The sequence below is a fragment of the Hyperolius riggenbachi genome, chromosome 10, assembly GCF_040937935.1.
Source record: "Hyperolius riggenbachi isolate aHypRig1 chromosome 10, aHypRig1.pri, whole genome shotgun sequence".
Taxonomy (NCBI): domain Eukaryota; kingdom Metazoa; phylum Chordata; class Amphibia; order Anura; family Hyperoliidae; genus Hyperolius; species Hyperolius riggenbachi.
The window spans coordinates 27388617-27414829 of NC_090655.1; the positions used below are offsets into that span (position 1 = coordinate 27388617).

General features: G+C 46.5%; 1 protein-coding gene across 2 annotated transcripts in view; it reads right to left on the reverse strand.

Moving 5' to 3' along the window:
- SLC35G1 (solute carrier family 35 member G1) overlaps positions 1-26213 on the reverse strand; it is a 59260-nt gene that overhangs the window by 21770 nt on the left and 11277 nt on the right. For both annotated transcript variants that reach the window (XM_068257595.1, XM_068257596.1), the window contains exon 2: positions 4137-4314. In XM_068257595.1, the coding sequence (XP_068113696.1) occupies positions 4137-4314 (178 nt within the window). The remainder of the gene's footprint in view (positions 1-4136; positions 4315-26213) is intronic.

Genomic DNA, 26213 nt, shown 5'->3' on the forward strand with positions numbered 1-26213 from the left:
TATAGAGTCAGAGTCGAGGAGTCAGAGCAATTTTGGGTAGCTGGACTCAGAGGTTTCATAAAATGAGGAATCAGAGATGGCTGTGGAGTCAGAGCAAGTTTGGGTACCTGGAGTTGGAGTCGGTGGTTTCATAAACTGAGTAGGATGATTTTTTTTAAACCAACTCTACAGCCCTTCCTCAGGTGTTACTGATGATGGGTGTGGCACACCTGAGGAAGGGCTCCGCCCAAAACATGTCGTACGTGTGCCTCTGCATGCTATCCAATACAGTTTTTGACTGAAGCCATTTGTGTGCTGTCTCCGTTTGTCCAATTGTACTACATTGATGCAGGAGTGGTGTACCTGCAGGAGGCGAGCACCGGCACAGAGGCCTAGACTTAGGCCTAGAAGGTGTGTGACAGGTGAATATTGGTAGATTGCACTGTATACCAACCTGAAAAATTGGTGCTATTCCTCATGAAACGCATTGCCAAGGTGCAATTCCTCTATTCTCATTTTTTAGGCAATATTTGTGTCATCGTTTGAAGTAAGCCACAACATTTTCTTCCTTTAATTGTTACTAATACATTTCATCATACTTGGTAGCTTCTTTCCTACTGTTTGGTCCAGTCCAAAGTCCCCCCAATATTTGAAAGGCGAGCGGACGTGCTGTAATATAACAGTTATTGAGTGTCGTATAGTATAACAACCCAATCCTGTCAGTAAACTCTGCATGTAGCTTTAAGCAGGAGTAAGCCGTAGTCCTGCCAACCAAGTGTAATGGACCACTCCAGTATGCTAGTACTGTAAGACGAAAATAGAAAGGTAAAAGGCAGAGCAGAAGATGTAGAAAGAAGAGAGGGTGGTGAACAAGGAGGAGATGGTCAAGGATAGGCAAATAATTTTGACTTGCGTACAAACTGAATGCAGCTTGGAATTGGGCATTTCAAAACAGTCAGAGAGTAAATTTGATTGGCCCAATCCTGAGCTATATTAAATTGGCACATTTGATATAATTACTATTATCTCGTGGGTTGCCTCTATTGGATGTGATCATACAGAAGCTGGTAACTATGGTGTCTCCGTCGATACTAATTCCTAATCTCCGTACATACGCTAGAACTCCGTCATTAGTAAACAATCCCCGACCACAACGAATGAGCTACATCTGAAGGCAACAAGGCTCATTTGCTTTCAACGACGGCACAGTAACGTTCTACTGTTCCATAAGTAGAAGCTCAAAATGGAGGATTTGGAGAAGCTCAAAATGGAGGATTTGGAGATATGTAGCTAGACACACACTAGGGTTTTCATACAAGCTATCATTTGTCATTGTCTGATGCATTTGTTTTCAACCAACTCCGATCATCGTGCCTCTTTTTCCCATCATCGTGCCTCTTTTTTGTGAAGGTTGTAACGGGACACGCCCTTTCTTGTTAGTTTTGGATGACTATGGTATGATTTATCAAACTTGGTCGCCTCTTCCCTACCGTTTGGTCCAGTCCAAAGTCCCCCCGATATTTAAAAGGTGAGTGGACATGCTCTAATATACCAGTAATTGAGTGTTGTATAGTATATATAACAACCCAATCCTGTCTCTAAACTCTGCATGTAGCTTCACGCAGGAGTAAGCTGTAGTCCTGCCAACCAAGAGTAAAGGATCCAGTATGCTAGTACTATAAGAAGAAAATAGAAAGGTAAAAAGGAGAGCAGAAGATCTAGAATGAAGAGAAGGTGGTAAACAAGGAGGAGATGGCAAAGGATAGGCAAATGATTTTGATTTGTCTACAAACTTGAATTGGGCCTCTCAAAATGGTCAGAAAGTACATTTGGTTTGGTCTATTCCTAAGCTGTGTTAAATTGGCACACGTGGCAGAATTACAATAATCTCATGGGTTATGGGCTATTATTGGATGTGATCATACAAGGGCCGTAAGTGTCTCTTATCTATACTAATGGTGTCTCTATCTATACTAATTCCTAAACTATGTACATATGCTAGACCGCTATCATTAGTAAATGAAGAATCCCAGGCGGCAACGAATGAACTACATCTGATGGCAACAAGGCTCACTTGCTTTCAACAGAAGGACAGTAATGGTCTACTAATCAATTAGTTGAAGCTCAAAACCGAGGATCTGGACATATGTAGCTAGCCACACACTAGGGTTTTGATCTGATACATTTGTTTTCAACCAACTCCGATTATCATCCACATAGATCCGCCAGCATGGATTGGTCTACAGGGACGATAAACGGTGTGTTTTCCCATCATTGTGACTCTTTTTTTGAAGGTTCTCAGGGGACACGCCCTTCCTTGTTATTTTTGGATGACTATTATACGTAGCTTTAGTTGGGGACCTAATCTGGCCACATTATGCCATTATAGCTGCTGCAATGGCCTCAATTCACTAAGCAGTTTAGACTAGTCTACTGATGGTTTTTAGTCTACTGATGGTTTGGTGTAAATCAGTTGCATCAAAAGGGAATTTACTAATAATTACCAAATGTTTTAGACCTGTTTTTAGACCTAGTCTAAAACATTCGATAATTAGGTCTGCAAAGCAGGGGAAATTATCAAATGCAATTCACAAACGGGTAGCTATGACTGACAGAAATCAGTTAGTCTAATCTCTGACAGAAAAAGTGGGCGTGGTTACTCCTTGTTTGCCTTTGTGAATTGCATCTTTTGATCATTTCCCCTACTTTATCGACCTAATTATCAGATGTTTTAGACCAGGTCTAAAAAATTACACCAAACCATCAGTAGACTAGTCTAAACTGCTTAGTGAATTGAGGCCTATAATGTGTAAAAGCAAACAAAAATATTCAATAAACACTGCGCTGCTGTTTACATCCACACTCTGCACACTGCAGGGAAAGTTCTAGTGCACTATTGTAAAGTTCACTAAACCATATATCAAAAAACAACAGCGCTTCTAGATAAGTCTAGTAGCATAACTCCTAAGAGAGTTCTTCCACCGACTGTTTAATCTTCAATGCAGTATACCAGTCGTTACTAACTTAGTGTGATTAATAGAAAGACACACTCACCAACTTCCCCGACTCTCACCATAGGAGTCAGCCACGCATTGGAGGGTCTCAGCCTCCTCCCAGGCTATACGACCAGCTGCAGCTCCTGGAGCCCTGTTGTCATGGTGGTCTCCTTCCACTCTACAAGCTTCACTGAGGTTACACTCCACACTCCCCCGCTACAGAGGATGTGATACAATGTACATTAAAATGTTATCCCCCCACCACAGAGGGGCAACTAAAGCAGGCCAAATGGTCCCACGTTACCTCAAATGAACATAAAATGATCCATAGTGTAAAAGCGTTTTAGAAAATGTATTAAAAAGGTTAAAACACTCACAAGTGTAGTGGTCAATGTACAGGCATAGAGTTTTTGCCAGGGCTCTCCCCTGTGCGCTACTCCAGATTAGAGCTCAGCTGGATACCGGACCTGCACTCTGCTACACTTCCAACACTTGCAACTCCACCTCATGCACTAGTCTCCGCCCTACAGGTTTTGGGCCCCCGACGAGTGCTGATGCACTAAATGCGTAGGGAGGAGACTAGTGGATGAGGTGGAGTTGCAAGTGCCGGAAGTGTAGCAGAGCAGAGCAGAAGTCCGGTATCCAGCTGAGAGCTAATCCAGAGTAGCGCATGGGGGAGAGCCCGGGCAAAAACTCTATGCCTGTACATTGACCACTATACGTTTATATGCTATGGATCATTTTATATTCATTTGAGGTAACGTGGAACCACTTGGCCTGCTTTAGTTGTCCCTGTGTGGTGGGGGGATAACATTTGAATGCACGTTGTATCGCATCCTCTGAAGTGGGGAAGTGAGGAGTGTAACCTCAGTGAAGCTTGGAGAGTGGAAAGAGACCACCATAACGACAGGACTTCAGGTGCTGCAGCTGATCGTATAGCCTGGGAGGGGGGGGTGAGACCCTCCAATGTGTGGCTGACTCCTGTGGTGAGAGTCGGTGAAGTTGGTGAGTGTGTCTTTCTATTATTCGGTGGAAGAACTCTCTTAGGAGTTATGTTACTGGACTTATCCGGAAGTGCTGTTGTTTTTTGATATACACATTATACCATGGAAGTTGGTCCTCAGAATCACTGAAGAACTATTTGCTTTATTTCATACTCACTTGTAATAAATTAAACCGGGGAGGACAAACAGCATCTGGAAAATACAACGGAAAGCACTGATTTCCACCGAGTGCACGTCTTCAATTTTCTTCACCAGCAAAGCGCTCGACGAGAAGAGGAAGGTGGACACGATGGTGTAGAAGATGCCGAGGCCGGGGCAAATGCATTTCCGCTTCCCTGTGAAGGCAACACAGAACAGGAGTGATGACCTGGCAGCCAATTTCAATCAGGAGACAAATCAGCTAATTGTATCACCCATAACTAGTCAGAATCAACTTAACCACTTAACGACCAGCCCACGCCTATCGGCAGCGGCTGGTCGCACCTGTGTTTCTATGGAAACGTTTCCTGTCAGTTCACGGAGGGGGGCTCCGTGAACAGCCTGCGAGCCTCCGATAGCGGCTCGCAGGCTAAATGTAAACACCCGGGGACGTAATCCCCGGTGTTTACATTTTACGGCGCTGCTGTAACAGGTAAAGGAGATCGGCGATCCCCGGCCCATCCCATAGGCTGAAGCCTATCTGAGGCGGTACAGGACGGATCGCTGTCCTGTACTGCCTATATTGAGAAGGGGAGGGAGGGAAGGAGAGGAAGGGGGAATATCGCTGCGGAGGGGGACTTTGAGGTGCCCCCCCCCCCCTGCTAGGCACAAATTGCCGGTGGTGATCAGACCCCCCCCCCCCAACAGGACATCCCCCTAGTGGGAAAAAAAGGGGGGAAGTCTAATCGCCCTGCCTGCCACCTGATCTGTGCTGGGGGCTAAAGAGCCCACCCAGCACAGATCATAGAAAAATGGGCTGGTCTTCAAGTGGTTAATTACATTGGAGGATCTCTGAAGCTTATGCCCCCCAACACTGATGATATTTAGGGATGGTCAATGAGATGCAAATAATTTTGAGTTGATGCAGAATTATGTACATTTTGTATGTGATTTTATTTAGCTTAAAGAATTCACCAATCAGGATCCAGCAAGGTTTACTTTGATTGGGGTATTTTCAAGTCGCACATATTTGCATACAGAATTTGTATAATCCTGCATCAACACACCTAACATATTGGTGATGTAGATGAGCCAGAGAAAAGCAAGCTTCTACTGCTCTTTGCAGTGAAGTTAAACGGTTTTGCACACAGGGAATGCTTGGGAATGCTTTCAAATGTTGATTTAGGTAACTAATAGTTACTGAAATTTTAGTTTTGGCAATATATTCCCACTTAAAAAAAACATAAAGTGAGGTTTCAATGTTTATTTCTTTTTAAGCAATGCCAGTTACCTGTCAACCCTGCTGATTTATTTGGCTGCAGTAGTGTCTGAATCACACACCTGAAACATCTAATCTTGTCAGAATTTACTCAGAGCACCTGATCTGCATATGCTTGTTTGTGGCTAAACATATTAAAGACAGAGGTTCAGCAGGATAGCCAGACAACTGTTATTGTTTAAAAGAAAATAAATATGGCAACCTTTATATCCCTCTCGCTTTACTTTTAAAGTGGACCTGATCTCTTGCACAGGAGAGAAGGAGAACAAATCCCCTCTGTGTCCATCCTGCATGTGTATATAGAGAACAGAGTGTCTAATCCTCCATTCTCAGCAAGTAATGAGCCATTGTAATTTGCGCTCCCAGCTGTGTGATGACTCTGCGAGTTGAAAGCTAATATGTAAACAGGAGGTTATCCCTTTCTGTGCTCCCAGCAAACCAGGAAGTAACTACACTGCATCATCTATGAAGGAAATCTATACGCTGTAACAAGGAAATGTTTTTCTTTAAAGGTTATTACGCTGTTGCTTATCTTTTAGAGCAGAGAGGAAGTTCTGAGTTCAGGTCCACTTTAATATGGAATCCCAGTTCCATTCAACTCTATTGTAACTCAAATAACTCTGATAATAACTGTAACGATTGGTGTCAGCACGCAGAGAGAATCTGATTATTGGTGATCTGCAGTATCACCAAGAATACAGATGTATACCTGATTATTGATGATCTGCAGAATCACCGATAATACAGATATATTGCTAACCTCTGGACACCTATGGATATGTGAGTGTTTGGTGTAACAGTAATACTTTGAATGATGTACCTGCTGAGCAGGCGATAGACAATATAGAGACACTGCTCTGGGAGCACAGGAACCTTCCAGCAGCCTGAGGCTCTCTGAGGGGAGGAGTCAGGCTGGAGACGGGAAGGACCTAGGAGTGAGTGACACCTAAGATGGATGTCACTATCTGATCTGGAGACTATCTCTTATAGGGGAGAGATAGCTCTCGAGGTCGGGCACGCCGGGTCGGCAACACACTGACAGATAAAGTACAAAGACAGAAGGCTGATTCGATATCAAAGTCAAGCAGGGTCTGGCAACGGAATATCAGATATACGAGGTACCGAATCAGAAGAGTAGTCAGAAAAGCTATAGGTCATAACATATATCAAACAATGCCTATTCTGGGTGCGAGGTCCTTGGTCTCAGCACCCCGGAACTAGTCTGAAGAATACACAGATGATAATACAGTTTCCCTAGACTGGGTGCGAGGTCCGTTGTCTCAGCACCCTGGAACTAGACTGAAGTATAACACAGATGATAACTCAGTTCCCTAAGCTGGGTGTGAGGTCCTTGGTCTCTACACCCTGGAACTAGCTTAAGGTATAACACAGATGATAACACAGTTCCCTAAGCTGGGTGGGAGGTCCTTGGTCTCTACACCCTGGAACTAGCTTAACCATAAACAGAATATAATTCAAATAATCTGGCTAAGTGTGTATTCCCAGGTCACCCTGGTTCAAACAAACTGAGGATCTGACTAGGTCTGAGTGCTTCCACGTAGTGATCGCAACGGCAGACAACTTGCAAGTGACCAGCAGGAACTATATATGGAGTAGTGCTCACCAGCACCACCCCTAATTGCTCAACCAATAGTATCCTGTTCTGGAGTCAGCTGATCGGCGTGGTCAGCTGACTCTTCCTGCTTAGTATAAGAATTCTTCGCCTCAGCCCCGAGGAGTGGACTCCGGACATCTTCTGCCCGGCTTCTCAGGATGCAAGTTATGAAACTCCCTTTTCAACTCCTCTGCATGCATGCGACATTCTGGCACCCAAGTTCTTTCCTCAATGCCATACCCTTTCCAATGCACCAAATACTGCACAGGGTTCTGCACAAGTCGGGAGTCAAGAATCTTCTCAATCTCATATTCAGGTTGGCCATCAATCAACACAGGGGGGGGAGTGGAATCCACGTGCACTGCCGGCTTGAGCAAGGACACATGGAATGATCTCACACCCCGCATGCTGGCGGGGAGATCAATGGCATAAGTGACATCATTAATTTTCTTTATCACAGGAAACGGACCCACAAATCTGGGACCTAACTTGGGAGACAGTTGCTTCAGAGCCAAATGTCGTGTGGACACCCAGACCAAGTCACCTGGAAGAAACTCCCACTCTATGAACGTCTTTTATCAGCCTGTTTCTTCTGACTCTGAAAAGCCCTCCTCAAGTTTCTTTCTACCATTTCCCACGTCTGCTTCAAGGACCTCTGCCAATCCTCCAGGGCTGGAAACAGGGTGGCAGCCACTGGCAATGGGGTGAACTTAGGTGATCTTCCAGTCATCACCTGGAATGGAGAAAAACCTGAGGAGGAGCTCCTCAAGTTGTTGTGTGCAAATTCTGCAAATGGCAGGAATTTGACCCAGTCAGTTTGAACATCTGCCACATAACATCTCAAAAACTGTTCCAGAGACTGATTGGTTCTCTCGGTCTGGCCATTGGTCTGTGGGTGGTAGCCTGATGAAAAAGATAGCTCCATGTCTAACTGATGGCAGAATGCCCTCCAAAACTTAGAAACAAATTGGACTCCCCGATCTGACACTATATTTTCCGGAATACCATGCAGCCGGAAAATATGTTGGATGAAGAGATCGGCCAACTCCTGGGCCGAGGGGAGTCCTTTCAGGGGGACAAAATGGGCTATCTTGCTGAAACGATCGACTACCACCCAAATGACCGTCATGCCTTCAGACCTAGGGAGTTCGCCCACAAAATCCATGGACAGATGGGTCCATGGTTCCCTCGGGACTGGCAGTGGTTGTAATGTCCCAACAGGTGCTTGATGGGAGGGTTTGCTTCTCGCACACACTGCGCATTCTCTTACATACTCTTTGCAATCAGTTGCCAATGAAGGCCACCAGGCACATCTCGCTACGAGGTCCTGAGTTCTGGTGGCTCCAGGATGCCCAGCATTCTTGTGAGAATGAAACAACTACAGTATTTGTAGACAAAAAGGCAGTGGTACAAACATGACTCCTTCAGGCTTACCCTCAGGTACATCCTGTTGGAACGGACTCAACGTCTTAGTCCAGCCCCTCCAGGTCTCAGTGGCGGCCAGAACCACTTTCTGCGGCAGAATGGTTTCTGGGTCAGAGGGCTGTGCTGTCTCGGGCTCAAAACATCTGGACAAAGCATCAGCTTTGGTGTTTTTACTACCAGGGGTATACGTGATTACAAATCTGAATCTCGAGAAGAACAATGACCACCGAGCCTGTCGGGGGCTAAGCCTCTTAGCGCCCTCAATGTACTCCAAATTCTTGTGGTCAGTATAGACAGTAATGGTATGTTCTGCACCCTCTAGCCAATGTCGCCATTCCTCAAAGGCCAACTTAATGGCTAGAAGTTCCCTATTGCCTATATCGTAGTTTTTCTCAGCGGGTGAAAACCTACGTGAAAAATAGGCACAGGGGTGTAACTTTCCCTGCAACCCAGAACGCTGAGACAGCACAGCCCCTACCCCTACCTCTGAGGCATCTACCTCCACGATAAAGGGGAAGGTGGTGTCAACATGTCTCAAAATGGGTGCAGTACAGAACAATTTCTTTAGAGTGGAGAAAGCATCATGGGCCTCAGGGGACCAGTGGTGAGTATCTGCCCCTTTCTTTGTGAGACTGGTGAGAGGTGAGATCACCGTAGAGTACCCTTTTATGAACCTTCTGTAGTAGTTAGCGAACCCCAGGAACCTCTGGAGAGCCTTCAATCCCACTGGTTGAGGCTAATCTAACACAACTGAAACTTTCCCAGGGTCCATAGAGAGGCCAGAAGTTGAAATTATGTACCCTAGAAAGGCAACAGAGGTCACTTCAAATATGCATTTCTCCAGCTTAGCGTACAGCATGTTTTGTCTCAACTTCCGTAACACAAACTTAACATGATCTCTGTGCTCTGAGAGGTTGGACGAGAAAATTAGAATGTCGTCTAAGTATACCAAAACAAATTTGCCCAAAACCTCTCTAAAGACCTCATTGATCAGTTCTTGAAAGACGGCCGGGGCATTACACAACCCGAAAGGCATCACTAGGTACTCGTAATGCCCGTCGGGTGTGTTAAAGGCCGTCTTCCATTCATCACCGTCCCTGATTCGCACAAGGTTGTAAGCACCCCTCAGATCCAATTTCGAAAAAATCTTAGCATTGGTGACTTGAGTAAACAAATCGTCTATTAACGGCAAAGGATAGCGATTTTTTACTGTGATTTTATTTAAACCCCGATAGTCAATGCAAGGGAATAGGCCACCATCCTTCTTTTTCACAAAAAAGAACCCTGCCCCGGCCGGAGATCGAGAAGGGCGAATAAAACCTTTAGCTAAGTTTTCTCGGATGTATTCCTGCATGGCCAATTTCTCTGGCCCAGATAAGTTATAGAGATGACCTCTAGGGGGCATACAACCAGACCTGAGATCAATGGGGCAATCAAAGGGACGGTGTGGAGGAAGTTTATCTGCTGACTTGGGGCTGAATACGTCTGCAAATTCTGAATATTGATCCCTCCATGTGAGTCTTGATTTTACCAAAGGTTACTTTCGCAAGACAATGATGATAGCAGTGGGCAGACCAGCTGGTTAGCTGACCCGTGGCCCAATTGATCTGAGGCGAGTGAATCTGTAATCATGGCATGCCAAGAATGATCGTGGAGGTTGCCATTCGTAACACAAAAAATGATAAACTTTCTTTATGCAAGCAAGATCCCTATTGTGACCCCCAAATCTGGGGTCTGGGAAAGAGGGTGATTACTCTGCAGAGGGGAATCATCCACCGCAGTGACCTGAATCTATTGTTTTAAAGGGGAGATCGGAATCCCCAATTTCTTAGCAAATTCGTAATCCATAAAATTAGCTGCTGAGCCTGAATCAATGAAGGCCTCAGTATTCTCTGCCTTATCTTGCCAAGATATAGTGCAAGGAAGAAGGAGACGTTTATCATCCAGAGGAAACAACCGTTTGGGACAACTCTGAACTTTATGACCCTCCTCTGCACAGTATAGACAGAGCTGTTTTGTCTCTCTGCGCTTCTGCTCCACCTGGGACAACCTCGACCGCCCAATCTGCATTGGTTCTGGTGGAGGTGAGTCGGGTGGTGATGTATCAGATGGAAATGAATCAGGTTGAGGTACGGTGTAGGAAACATATCTCACATCGTTCCTACCCCGAGTCTGTCTCTGATAACGTAGGCGACGATCAATTCTGATGGCTGATGAAATGGCCTCATCAATAGACTTCGGCTCGGGGTGACCCAACATCAGATCAGAGACCGCGTCTGACAACCCTGATAAAAAACAGTCCAGAAGTGCGAATGAGTCCCATCTAGCTGAAACTGCCCACTTCCTGAACTCAGCTGTATAATTTTCCACCGGACCCTTGCCCTGCCGTAATGTCTTGAGCTTCCGCTCAGCGGTAGAGGCATCATCCGGATCATCGTAAATTATGGCCATAGCGTCAAAAAATGCCTCAACTGACACTAACGCGCTATCACCTGGCTGGAGACTATATGCCCAAGTCTGGGAATCTCCTGACAATAATGTCTTGATAAACGTAATTCTCTGTGCTACAGTTCCTGAGGAACTAGGTCTCAACTCAAAGTATGACAACACTCGATTTTTAAAGTTTCGGAAGTCAGATCTGTGGCCAGAAAACCTTTCAGGCACAGACATACGTATGTCTGTGCTAGGAGGAGATTGCACTGCGTCCACAGCCGTCTGATAGACTTCCACAGTCCCAGGCAAAGCGTTGATTTGAGTCTGGTGACTGTCTAGCACTCGGATGAAAGTTTCCACCAAGGTGGTGAGTGCATTAAGACGGCTGTGAAGTGCGTCCATTTGGGTTTGGTATGCCGTTCTGTAACTATTGATGTCAGCACGCAGAGAGAATCTGATTATTGGTGATCTGCAGTATCACCAAGAATGCAGATATATACCCGATTATTGATGATCTGCAGTATCACCGATAATCAGATATATTGCTAACCTCTGGACACCTATGGATATGTGAGTGTTTGGTGTAACAGTAATACTTTGAGTGATGTACCTGCTGAGCAGGCGATAGACAATATAGAGACACTGCTCTGAGAACACAGGAACCTTCCAGCAGCCTGAGGCTCTCCGAGGCGAGGAGTCAGGCTGGAGACGGGAAGGGCCTAGGAGTGAGTGACACCTAAAATGGATGTCACTATCTGATCTGGAGACTATCTCTTAAACGGGAGAGATAGCTCTCGAGGTCGGGCACGCCGGGTCGGCAACACACTGACAGATAAAGTACAAAGACAGAAGGCTGATTCGGTATCAAAGTCAAGCAGGTCCTGGCAACGGAATATCAGATATACGAGGTACCGAATCAGAAGACAGAAGAGTAGTCAGAAAAGCTATAAGTCATAACATTTATCAAACAATGCCTATTCTGGGTGCGAGGTCCTTGGTCTCAGCACCCCGGAACTAGTCTGAAGAATACACAGATGATAATACAGTTTCCCTAGACTGGGTGCGAGGTCCGTAGTCTCAGCACCCTGAAACTAGACTGAAGTATAACACAGATGATAACTCAGTTCCCTAAGCTGGGTGTGAGGTCCTTGATCTCTACAACCCTGGAACTAGCTTAAGGTATAACACAGATGATAACACAGTTCCCTAAGCTGGGTGGGAGGTCCTTGGTCTCTACACCCTGGAACTAGCTTAAGCATAAACAAAATACAATTCAAATAATCTGGCTAAGTGTGTATTCCCAGGTCACCCTGGTTCAAACACACTGAGGATCTGACTAGGTCTGAGTGCTTCCACGTAGTGATCGCAACGGCAGACAACTTGCAAGTGACCAGCAGGAACTATATATGGAGTAGTGCTCACCAGCACCACCCCTAATTGCTCAACCAATAGTATCCTGCTCTGGATTCAGCTGATCGGCGTGGTCAGCTGACTCTTTCTGCTTAGTATAAGAATTCTGCCTCTCAGCGCGCGCGTGTGTATTCCTAAGCCTATGGGCACTAACAGACTCAGCCACACCAGACACACGCTGCCGCGTGCAAACCGCCGCGCTGGACGCGGAACCCGCCGCCTTACTGTTGTTGCATGCGGCGGCTTTTCAGCGTTCTGCCCTGCTACCAAACACACGCTTTCGCGTGCAAACCGCCGCACTGGACGCGGAATCAGCCGCCTGCTCGGTAGCACATGCGGCGGCTTTTCCGCGATCTCTCACAATATCGGAGATAATAGATAAGCCTGTGTTACTTGACCCCCCCAAAAAACCATCTAGGGGTATTTAGGTAAATCAATACATTAGATAAAAAAGCACAATGTTGTGTGAACCTTTATTATAAATTCATAGGAATATAACACTAAACTAGATAACCTCATAACCCGCCTCAATATCTGATAGGATAATGCATGTTAATCCTCTATAATAATAGGCAACTGTCCCTGCGGTTGTCTCAGTGTAGCTGGGTCCGTGCTTTTTGCTACTGAGCATGTGCGCAGCACGGACCCAGCCTCACACAGGGAGGACGAGAGGGACGTAGCCAGGCGGGCGGCCGTGTGTGCAGCCGGTGCGCACGTGTGCGCGGGCGTGCAGCGGGTGTGCGTGCGCGATGGGCGGGAGCGCGCATGCGCGCGGCAGGCTCGCGGAGACAGACCTAGCCCGTTTTTAAACGGGCTAAGGTCACTAGTAAGTTATAACCCATTATTAATTTGGTTTCACAACACTACGGCTGCCCTAGTGAATTTGATTGCATACAGGGAAGGTAATCGGTATAACCATTAACAGTATGTTCTCAGCTATATACACTAATCCTATCTGAGTCACTGGAGGTAAACAATGAATACAATCGCTAAATGGCAATTACTGTTTGCTTTGTTTGGATCATTGAATCCTAGTCAAGCTAAAATGTTGACCTTTAATTTAAATCAGCTCAATAGCCTTAGCACTTGTTCTACAGAGCGCATCTTATGTACCTTTTAACCACTTCCCCACCACAGGTTACTTCCCCTTAAAAACCACAGCAATAATCACATAGCACGCTCCGCTCATTCATTCGCCAATAATTTTATCACTTTTTATCACACCAAAATTATCTATATATTGTTGTTGTATTTCACCACAAATTAGGCTTTCTTTGAGTGGTACTTGTTTGCTAAGAATTTTTTTATTTTATAGCCACTTTAAAGGGAATGAGAAGGGAAAAAAAGAAAAATCATTATTTCTCAAGTTTTCAGCCATTACATTCTTAAAATAAAATGTGCTCGGGTGGATAAAACCCACACGATTTATTTGCCCTTTTGTCCAAGTTCTTACAACATTTAAATTATGTTCCTAGTACAATGTATGGCAATAATATTTTATTTGGAAGTGAAGGTGTACTTTTTCCTTTTCTTTATACTATATCAATAACTAAAAACCCTAATTTGCAATAATAATAGTGATATACGCGTATGACATACATATTAAAAAAATGAGTGCCTAAGGTAACTATTTATGATTTTTTTTAAACAAATGTTTTATTTTCATAACTATAGCAAAGGGGAAAAAAGGGGTTAAAATTAGTGGGAAATGTATTTTTATTTTCTTTAATATAACTTATATAGGTGTTATAGGTGTGTTTTTATTTTTGTCCACTAGATGCCCCCACACTATCCTCTGTACTGAATAGTACACAGGGCGTAGTGTTTAGCTGTGTGTTTTTACTTCCATTTTGTGAATGACTATCGGCATCTCACTGATGCCGGATGATCATTTACTACGGGGCTCTGATCGGCTTTGGGAACGCATGTTGCCATTCACTAATCAGTACTCTGCTGTGTGAGTGTGTGTGTGTGTGTGTGGGGGGGGGGGTTAGTGCAGACGCGAGAAATACTAAACAGCGGAGTACATGTAGTTACACCCTTGGTGCCCCCTGGTGTGATACACAACATCGGTTAAGATTGCATACGTTTTGAACATTGTACCTATGCATACCTCCCAATTATTACGAAATAAGAAAGAGGAACAACTTAACCACTTGCCGACCGCACACTCATAACGCACGTCAGGAAAGTGGCAGCTGCAGGACCAGCGACGCAAATCTGCGTCGCCGGCTGCAGGCTAATTAATCAGGAAGCAGCCGCTCGCGCAAGCGGCTGCTTCCTGTCAATTCACGGCGGGGGGCTCCGTGAATAGCCTGCGGGCCGCCGATCGCCGCTCGCAGGCTAAATGTAAACACAAGCGGAAATAATCCACTTTGTTTAAATTTGTACAACGCTGCTAACAGTAGCAGCGTTGTACCAGATCAGCGATCCCCGGCCAATCAGCGGCCGGGGATCGCTGTCACATGACAGGCAGGAGCCTGTTAGAGGCTGCACAGGACAGATCCATTCCTGTGCAGCCTCTGATCTCCGGGGAAGGGAGGGAGGAGAGGGAGAATCCTGCGGTGGAGGGGGCTTTGAGGTGCCCCCCCCCCCCCCCCGCCAGCCACACGCAGGCAGGAGCGATCAGACCCCCCCAGCACATCATCTCTCTAGTGGGGAAAAAAGGGGGGCGATCTGGTTGCTCTGCCTGGTGTTTGATCTGTGCTGGGGGCTATAGAGGCCACCCAGCACAGATCAGCAGAATCAGCGCTGGTCCTTAAGGGGGGGGGGGGGGGGTAAAGGCAAGGTCCTCAAGTGGTTAAGACACACCTCTGCCACACCACCAGACATGCCCCTGTCCCACCCCCTAGTCATGCATACCACAAAGAATCCATAAGCAAAATATGTAGTTTTATCATTCTTACCACACTGGTCCTCCCTATCATCATTAGATGTCCTTAATATTAACATTTGGAAATAAGAAAGGCATCAATTTAAAGGATGGCAGTAAAATGTAGTCAATTAAACACTACATAAAGTAGAAAAATAAAAATATTCACAGAGATCCGTACATCAGTCGTGAAAAAGGGACACATGAGGCAGGAAGAGGGACAGCCGGATTTGTTCCCAAAGAGAGACTGTCCCTCCCACAGTTGGGAACTTTTCCTTTGATTGGAAAAAAAACGACATGTGAACTGTTGCTTACTATTGATTGCAATTGTGTTCGGATCCTTAAAGGATACCAGAGCTGAAACAAAAATTGTAAAAACGGGGGGAGCAGGAATGTATGGAAAGCAGTCCTCCTCTGTCCCCCTCCTGTATCACCTCCCGTGCGCAGGCGAAAAATGTTTCCGGGCACGTGCGTGGCCTGCCCGTGCATGCAAAGAAGCCGATGACTGGCCAGAATACCGGGAACTTTTCATATTGAAATAATCGAGCCGCCAGAGAGGACAGCGAGGGAGCCCACTGACCTCATAGGGCTGGAGGAAGCCCCAGGTAAGTATAAATGCTAACTCCGGACTCTTGCCTGAGGGGATTCCTGTCAGTCATCAAGACTATTTAGCTATGGCAAAGATGTCATCAACTGGAGGAACTTTTAGTCCAGATGCGCTTTTAGAAATGGAGTAAAATAGAGCCATGTTTTAAAACTGATTTTTATTGTTTTTAGTGACCATTTTTAGTATTTAGATGCTCCCCTCAAACCGGTCAGGTCCACCAGGGTACACACGGCACTGGCTGAAGCACAACCCATTACCTATAAACAAAACATCATTATTCATGGTAAAAATGACTCAGCTAAAGACATGACCTGCACTGTTTAATAATTACCCAGTGTATCGATATTCTATCTACGAGTGAGAGTGTTATCGTCGGTTAGTGAGGAAACAGGGCTGAACCTCTGATAAGAGCGGTGTGTGGAATATACCCTTCACCTCAGCCCTGCATGTTACAGAGATCTCTGCAAACAAAATGTGGAAGATACCGGCCTAGAATAAGTTACGCCTCGCTGAAGGACCCTATTGAACCTCCTCACCGCTGAGGAGGGCTCGGCTAATGGCAGAGGACACCTGTTTTGCTGCAGATAACACATATGTTCATATAAGGAGGTTTGAAACCAGTCTCCAGAACAGGTTTTAATGTACCATCTACATCTCATAGCCAAATGTTTCTTTTTCTATGTGTATCGAGGCTTCTGTATTTAAAGGATACCTGTAACTCTCAGGGAGGGAGGGGGTTACATATTCACCTTGGATCTCTTAGAGTCTTCCCGTTCATCTTTGCATCCCCTGGTTCATTCGCCGGTTCCTAATTTATGGTCTTCTAAAAAGGCTACAGAAGACAAGATTCTCCTCCGTCACCACCGAATCTCTCCTCTGCTCTTCCATCCTGGTCTGATACGCTGGCTCCTCTGCCAGCGAAAGACACACCAGCGACAGACACAAACTTCAGAGGGTCATCAGATCAGCTGAGAGAATCATTGGGAAACCACTCCCCCCACTCAACCTCTTTTATAACACTAGACTGTGCTCTAGAGCGCTGAGGATTGCAAACAATCCCTCTCACCCAGGCCACCGCTACTTTAGTCGGCTCCCATCAGGCTGGAGATTTCGGGCTATCTCTACCAGGACTGCAAGACACAGGAACTTTTTTTCCCCCTCTGCAGTCAACCTCCTAAACTCAATCCATGGACTCCACCCCACCTGGGTCCCCCCACTCCCTCAGGTCCACAGACTAGATGCCGCTGTACTGGTTCTGTCTGTGAGGCACTGTAACTTGCACTGCACCTTAATATGTCACAGCCTCTTTTGGTGTTTAGTCTACACAGACTGTTATTGTTTTTGCATTTCATACTGTAGATATAGTGAGCTGAGCAATGTAAATGGCTGGATAGTGTACTGGTTAAGGCCTCTGCCTCTGACATGGGAGACCAAGGTTTTAATCCTGGCTAGGGTCAGTACCTTCTCAGTAAGGAGTTCAAGGCAAGACTCCCTAACACTGCAGGGTGGCTTCTTGAGTGCATTCCAGTGGCTGCAGCTCTTCAGCGCTTTGAGTCCGACAGGAAAACAGCGCTATACAAAAGTTCCGATTTGTATTAAGTGCCAAACCCAATTCCAGGCAAGACCCAGTCATGCTTGGCGAAATAAATTATTCTGATCTGATCCTGAAGTAGTTGGAGACCCCAGTGCTTCTGAAGACAAGCGGCTCCGTACTGCGCAAGCGCGGACCTGCAAATGCACAAGACGGAGTTGCTTCTCTTCGGAAGTAGTTGGAAACCCAAGTACTTCCACAGCCTTCCGAGGAGACCCGAAGATGCAGCCAGTGGGACATTTGAATGGGGGCCTGGTGGTGGAACCAGGAGATGCACAGATGACCAGGAAGGCTTTAAGGAATCCAGAGCTCCCCCCCCCCCCCCCGGGTGGTTGCAGGTAACCTTAGCTATAAATGTGATGGGGAGGGTTGGCAAAATCTGGATACTCACTTCAGTAATGGGAAGCCTGTGGATGGTCCAGAAGCTTCCAAAATCCTTTTTGAGTCCACCGGTCCTCCACAAGGTCCTCTTCTTCCCCTTGTTGTGCTCACATGAGTTTAGGAGTACACTGGGACTGTGCATGTGCAAGTAAGGTCAACGAATGCCCAGTAGAATGAAGCCAATGTTGCACAGAAGAAAAAAGCTGTGCAAAAGCGACCTTGTTCTACTCAGCATTCCGGGAACTTACTCGCACACGTTCAGTCCGGATGCACGGCCATGAGAAATATATCTGAAAAGCTCTAGTTGTAAAGGTTTAACGGGCCCCAGTGCTGAAAAAGTGGGTTACAGGAGGATCCTGGAAGCCTCTGGACAATCTAGGAGAGCAGGGGGTGGCATATTGCTTATGAGATCCCTCTCTGCTTTTTTTACAAGTTGCTATAGCGGAGGGCGGTGCAAGTAAAGCCCTGGAGGGGATCTTACCACGCTGTTTTTTTTCAGCTTTACAATCAGTTTTACATATTCAGCACCAAGGAAAGCTTCTTGTGACACGCAAGAATGCTGTCCGCCGGCACCTGAGATTTTAATGAATCAAGTCTGAATGGAGGGTTCAGAAACATGCGGAAACTGACAGTAATTTAATAATTCCCGGCCTTACTGAAGTGCAGTGTATGACATCATCACTTACAGGTTTGTTTGGGGTTTCCTGCCATTACCCAGAAGGGAATTTCAGGGGTTTCTCCTGTGCACAGGAAGTCATTGCATAGTCACTCCCGACCAGATTTACAACTTTTTCAAGTTGTGTGCATTACACTTGTTTTAGCAATGTATACAGTATATTAGCTTGCTGCATGTACAGTAGGGTCCCGAGCTTGCTACCTCCTTGTGGTTGGACCTGGACTATGTCATGTTAGGGATTGCCTGATGGGGTGAAGTAGGGTTGGGACTTTGTGAGCCCCAAGTCGCTATGGTAGCCATGAAGAGAGGAACCCCAAACACGGGGGCTAAAGGGAAGGGAAGACCATGTGGAGTTGCTGGTCTCCCATCAGAAGCCTCCATGCCTGTCGGATCAATGAATGCTGACTAGATTGAGCAAGTACTGGAGGTAATCCAGGGCTGACCAAACACTAGCACTGCTGCCCTGATGTGGAAATGAAACTCCAAAGGCTAAGGCAGTGATAGGCAAACTTGGCTCTCCAACCGTTAAAGCGGGATTGTCACTATAAAAACTGCAACTGGTCTGAGTGTATTAAGTGATAAAGATGCTAATCCTGCATTCAAAACTTTCAAAACTCTTTTTGCTATTATGATTTGGAGTTATCACATACTTAAGGAGCACTGACCCTTTAGTAGTCAGAACCAAACAGTTGCATGCTGGATTTTTTTTTCCTACAATATACTCCTCCTCTTTCATTTAGTTCCCTGCCAGCTGCTTATCTGAAACATGATCCTCTGAGTACTTGTGCTTACAAGCAATGCTGAGGTGACTCAGCGATTGGAGGAGAAAAGAAAAAAAAGTAAAGGGCAGAAATTACATCAGTATTTAGCCTAAAGAGTGGGCAAAAGACATGGTTCCCACCAGGAACAGAATTCTCTTCATCTACTATATAACATTCACTGAAATCAAATTGTGGACAGGGCAATACATCTGTTATGTAAGTAGATCAAGTATTTATCTACTTATATATGTGTTTTTTCCCCTGGCATAGCATGGCTAATCCTACTGCTTTGAGGAACTACAAGTCCCACAATGCATTTGCCTTTATGAATCACGACTGTAGCTGTCAGACTCCTGCAATGCATTGTGGGACTTGTAGTTCCTTCACAGCTGGAGAGCCAAGTTTGCCTATCACTGGGCTAAGGGAAAGAACCGTGACAGAAAATCAGTGAGCCTGGAAGCTTTAGGTGACAGCCCCACCACCACGATTGAGTGCTGAAGGGTAATTACCTACACACCTTACATCAAATTATCACTGAAACTGAAGTGAAGACATGTACAGTACTCCTTATAGTAAACTATGCAGTGTTCTCCCCAGGCTCTTTTAGCCGGGTGCTCCACCCGGCTAGTTTTGGTGACCACCCGGCTGTCATCAGCTCAACTCCACCTCTGCTGTAAGCAGAAATGTGCAGAGAAGCACCAGCCCTGCATTCTTTCATCTCGCCCCGCCCGGCTACTTTTTCATGCCACCCGGCTGGAAAAAAATTCTGGGGAGAACACTGCTATGATAAAGTAAACCTCTGCCTATAGAAAAACTAAAGGTAGCCATACACTGGTCGATTTGCCATCAGATCGACCAACAGAAAGATCCCTCTCTGATCGAATCTGATCAGAGAGGGATCGTATGGGCTGTCTTTACTGCAAACAGATTGTGAATCGTTTTCAGCATGAAATCGATTCACCATCTGTGAAGCTTCCGCTGCCGCCGCTCCCCCCCCCCATACATTACCTGCTCCGCCAGCGCGTGTTCCCGATGTCACCGCTGTCTTCTTCACCGCGCTGGGCTCCGAGTCCGGCTGGCTTCACTGAACTTCCTGTCCGGGGAACAGTAGAGGGCGCTCAGCTCTACTGTTTAAAGTTCCTGCCGAGACAGGAAGTTCAGTGAAGCCAGCCGGAGCCCAGCGCGGAGAAGAAGACAGCAGAGAGAGCGGGGACACGCGCTGGCGGAACAGGTAATGTATTGCAGCTAGCGTCGGTCGTCAGGCATTCGAACGCCGCCACTGACGCACCCCGGACCTGCCGGCGATCGAGCAAAATCTTCCGCACGGACGGATCGACGGGAACGATTGATTTCGGTCAAAAATCCATCGTTCTGTCAGCGTTTGCGCAACGATTTCACAGCAGATTCGATCACAGTGATCGGCGGAAAAATCGTTAGGTGTATGGGCCCCTTTAGTCCCCAGGTCCTGACCATGCGCTTGTATGACCAATTCTGATATACTAAACTTTTGATATAGTAATCTAATTAGACAGGTCCCTTGAAAATTACTACAAGGGAATTTTACTGTAATACCTTTTTCTGCCAGCAGAGTGTGATGTACTTCCCAAGCAGAGAGCCAGTCAGCTAACTCAGTCCACCTCCTCCCTCTGCTGAAAGATATTAACCCCTTATAGGCAGCACTGCCAATACAGTTCAGCAGTTCTTACATGCTCAGTGTTTTAGATAACATTGAACCCTTCTCATACCATACCCAGTGTGTTTATAAAAGCCATTTGTACCTCAGCACCCAACCCTGCCTGCAGCAAGAAACTATTTCTCACTGGGCTACCTATAACACAGCCGCTGGAAGATTTCAGTGCGGGGAAAGCTGATAAACGGCTTACCTTGCTCCCGGCGTTAATTACTATTCCACCCTCCAGGGGAGAGACATAATGCAGCTTCCAGCTATTGCTGGCGGCTACAGTTCTTTTAAAGATAAGCAACAGCATAATGACCTTTAAAGAAAAAGTCTGTTTTAGCTGATACAAATCCTGCAATAAACCTGCGGTATTTCTACTTCCTGCTTTCATGGAAGCAGACATATTGCTAACATCCGGTGTTTGCAAATGAGCTCTGTGCCGTGGCAGTCAGCTGACACAGCTATGGGATCAAATTACAACTTGTGATTAATCACAGATGAGGGGGAATTAGACAGGCTAAACATTCTAAATACATACAGGGTGCATTTCTCAATTTTCCTTCTGTCCAGTGAAAGAGTTCAGGTCCACTTTAAGTAGACTGGCCCTTTAAAATCCATAATAAATACATTAACTCTATCCTGTATATCAGCAATCAACAGGAAATAACATATCTTTAACTTACAATCAATAGTCATTCCAGTCAGATTACCATCATTTAGCCAAATTAGGTGAAAGGTGTATTCAGAAAAAAGAAACACACAGAAGTGTGATAACTACAATCATTCTGCTCATTGGCTGCAGAAACTGCTAAAACAAAGTCCAAGTACAGCAGAAGTGGGGAGGCGGGGAAAAGAGAGATACATACAGGGCCAGATTTAGGCCTAGGCCTTTGTGGCCGGCGGCTATGGACTTGGGCAGCATTGGAGACTGAAAGGAAGAGGAAGCTTCTGCACTGGAGACGAGCAGAGAAATGAGTGACACTGATGGCTGCTGTGGTGTGAAGACAAGCTGGCTACCAGTACTGAAAGGTGGGGGTGGGAAAAGGAGGGATTAAGGGAGTCACTTGGCTACCTATGCTGGAGGGAAAGGAGCAGGAGTCATCTGGCTACATTTACTAGAGGGAAGGGGGAGGGGTCATCTGGTTACATGTACTGGAGGGAAAGGGGGAGGAGTCATCTGGCTACCTATACTAAAGGAGGGCAAATCCGGCCCTGGATACATACCTCAGTAGTGGGAATCCTCAGGAATGGTTGAGAGGTTCCCTGGACCCTTGTAGAGCCCGTCGTTACAAGGCAGGGTCCATCTTCAACTTCTGCACACCCTCCCGAGCGTGGAAGAGCACATCAGGGCTGGCCATGCTTGAGTAACGTCCTCACATGCCCAAAGAACATAGCAATTGTGCATGGGGGGGGGGGGAGACACCTTCCTCATGTATGTCCAGCCAAGATGCCCTCGTCCACGGCCAAACTGAGAGATAGAAAAAACTCATTAGACTCATTAGAGTCAAACAGGTATAGAGGGAGTGAATTTTCAGGCACCATGGAAAATCGGATGCAGGAGCAGTGCTGATAGTAGAATAGAGGCAAATTTACAGATACTGTATATTCTGGCATATAAGACTTTTTAGCCCTTCTGAAAAGTCAGGGGTCGTCTTATATGCCGGGTGTCATTGATGCCAGGTGATACGCCCTATCCTGTTACCGGCTCTCAGATCTTACTGCTGAGGACTGTAGTGAAGCGGCGCAGGTGCACATGTGCGAGATCTGAGAGGCAGAGAGGGAGGTAAATAGGATGCAAGGGCGCGGCCAGACGGGTGAAAGAGGCATATTTTATGGGCACAGCACAATCTATTCTTCCATACCCCTCTGATAAACAGGGAAACAAGGAGAGCTGACCAATCCACTTAGGGAGAGGGAGAGTTGACCAATCCAACCAGTCAATCGCCTATATACTGCCCCCCCCCCCAAGCATGCTATAGATAACAATTGATAGAACACACCAAAACCAATCAAGGACATCCACAGTGTCAGAGGTGCAAGACCGCCCCCCTCCCTGCCCCCCCAACGATGGTTCCTAACCCTAACCGCCCCCTCCTGCCCAAACCCCCTTCCCAACATCACCTGGCATCCTAACAAATTTCCCTTTTGGTGCCAGCTTGATGATATTTTCTATTAAAGTGTACGGTGGCACCCGATTGGTCCAGAAGTCGCATGCGCCCGATTTGCCTGATACCAGAGGGACCCTGTGCTGGAATGATGGCCAGTTGTAAGGATCTAGGAAGCCTCTGGTCCATCCACACCATCCAGAGGCTTCCCACAACTGAAGTAAGGATCTAAGCTTAGTTCAGGTACCCTTTTAAGCAGGGGAAAAGATTAAACTAAAATCTCGGTATGATGTTTCCAGCTATGTGTTCTGGTTCAGCGTAACAACACAACACATTTGTGTGGAATTTTGTGATCTCATTGATTATCAATGAATAGGATGTGCACCGCATCTGAAAGCAAAGCAAGTGTCGTACCTCGCTATGGCCACCCGGGCTGCACACAGCACACAAGAGGGAAAGGGGCCTAAAGCTATTCTTGACTTTGAATTTGTAAGGAGAGGTATAAATAACAGGGGAGGGAAGGAAATAGGGAAAGAGACAGGTAGACAAAAGGAGAGGAGAAGAGGACACAGGTAGAGGCGAGAGAAGGATGGCAAGGGGGGGGGGGGAGGGGGGGGCAAGTCAGGCAGAAGAAATGCAAACAGAGGAGGCAGGGAGAGGGGGCAGAAAGAGAGAGGCAGGTGGGAGAGAAGAAAGTGATTGGGGGGGGGGGGGGATGAGACAAAAAGAGAAGATGTGGGGTTGGGGGAAGAGAGAGAAGGGAGGAGGAGAGAGAAGAGGGAGGTGGAGAGAGAAGAGAGAGAGAGGGAGGAGGAGAGAGAAGAGGGAGGTGGAGAGAAAAGGGAGAATGAGTAGGAGAGATAAGAGGGAGGTGGAGAGAGAGCAGGGGGAGAGACAAGAAAGAAAGGGAGAGAAGACAGAGAGGGGGAGAGAAGGGGGGAGAAAGAAACGTAGGGGGAGAGAGAGGAGAGCGAGGGGGAGAGAGAAGAGCAGGGGGGGGGGGGGGAGAGACAGAGAGAGAGGGGGAGAGAGGAGAGCAGGGGGGGGAGAGAGAGGGGGAGAGAGAGGGGGAGAGAGGAGAGCAGGGGGGGGAGAGAGAGACAGAGAGAGAGGGGGAGAGAGAAGAGCAGGGGGGGGGGGAGAGGAGAGAAAGCAAGGGGGAAAGAGAGTGGAAAGAAGAGGGGGGGGGCATAGAAGCAAGAGGAGGGAGAGACCAAGAGAGGGGGGGGGGGAGAGAGAGAGAGAGAGAGAGAGCAAGGGGGGAAGAGAGTGCAGAGAAGAGGGGGGGCAGAGAAGCAAGAGGGAGAGAGACCAAGAGAGGACGGGGGATGGGAGAGAGAGGTGTGAGAGAGAGGGGGGGGGGGGGGAGAGAAAAGTAAGAGAGTGAGAAGTAGGTAAGACTGCCATCCCTCTCCTCCCCTCTGCCTTAGAGAAGTCATGTGAAAGTGAGGGTCACCCCAAGTCACAACAAACACTCCTCAGAGTCTCATCAACAGCGGATGTTTTTACTGTCAACTTTTACACATAAACAGGCCAGACCACTCCAGACAACCGCGCACAATTTCCTCAACACTCAGATCATAATCTATAAACATTGCGTTTGTGAAACATCATTTAAAGAGCAACTCAGCAAGCAGAAGCAGACGGCCTTTACATTAAACACAGAAATTCCAGGGAATAAGATTAAAGAGGACCTGAACTCAGAACTTCCTCTCTGCTCTAAAAGATAAGCAACAGCGTAATAACCTTTACAGAAAAACATTTCTTTGTGAAAGCTGATACAATCTGCAGTGTGTCTACTTCCTGATTTGATGGAAGCAGACATAGGGATAACATCCTGTGTTTACCAATTAGCTGTTCTCTGCCATGGCAGTCGGCTGTCACAGCTGAAATATCAAATTACACTGGTCATTAGTCACAGATGAGGGGGAATTAAACAAGCTAAACTCTCATACAGGGTGCATTTGTCTCTGTTTTCCTTCTGTCCTGTGCAAGAGTTCAGGTCCAATTTAAAGAGGAACTTTAACTCAACATTGATCTTCATCCCAATCAGTAGCTGATACCCCCTTTCCCACGATAAATCTTTACCTTTTCTCAAATAGATCATCAGGAGGGTCTGTGAGACTGATATTGTGGTAAAACCCTTTCCCACAGTGTGATGTCATGACCATGGTCCTGAGTTTTCTGCCTGTGAGCTTGTTACATTGTGGGAAATAACGGCTTTATCCAACTGCCAAGCAACCAGTATCTCCCTCTGTGCATAGAACTCTCAGTAATGAACATTCCGTACAGATTACCTGGCAGAACTAAAGATGCCACCACCAGTGATACATTTCAGAATGTAAATCAGGGAGAGGAAAGATTTTACAATGGGCAAACACTGACTAAATAATCTATAAGGGGTTATTCACACTATGGACAGTTTTTTTTTTTTTTTTTAAGCGCCGGCATTTTTTAAAATTGCCCTAAATGCGCTTGAGCAATGATTTCCTATCAGAGTGTTCACATCTGAGCGGTTCGATTCCAATCCGCTCACCAAAGCGCTGCCTGTACTACTTTCGGGGCGATTTGCCTCAATGGCAGGTACAGGGAAATTGCAAAGCACTTGAAAAAGCACTTTGTATAGCGATTTCCCCAGCGCTTTCATGAATAAATACATTGGGCTTGATTCACAGCGTGCTAAGGGCTCATTCACACTAGAGCGTTTTGCCGCAATTTCCGTAAAACGCTCAAACGCTAGCGCTAATGCAATGAAACCCTATGGGCCCGTTCTTACTTGGGCGATTTGCGCTAATCGCCCAAGTAAGAACGGGCCCATAGGGTTTCATTGCATTAGCGCTAGCGTTTGAGCGTTTTACGGCTAATCGCCGCAAATCACCCAAAAACGCTAAACGCAAATGTGTAGCCTGCACCATTTTCAGGCGATTTCCCGGCGATCGCGTTACAGTGCTATAGAAGTGCTAAACGCGATCGCGGAAAAATCGCCGCAGTGTTCAGTGATTTTTCCGCATGAAATAACGGAAAAATCACTCCTGCAAAACGCTGGCAAAAATCGCTGGCGTTTTGCGTTTCTAAGTGTGAATGGGCCCTCAGTGTTAGCACGTCTGTGAAAAGGCCCTTAGCACGCCTAAAGAGCTTTAGGTCGCGCTAAACTAGCGCGCGCAAAGTTTAGCGCTGCTCGGTAGGCGCGCGGAACATGCAACGTTTTACGCGCACCCGGTGCAATGTACTAGGCGCACCTAGTGCGCCATTTTCCGCGCACC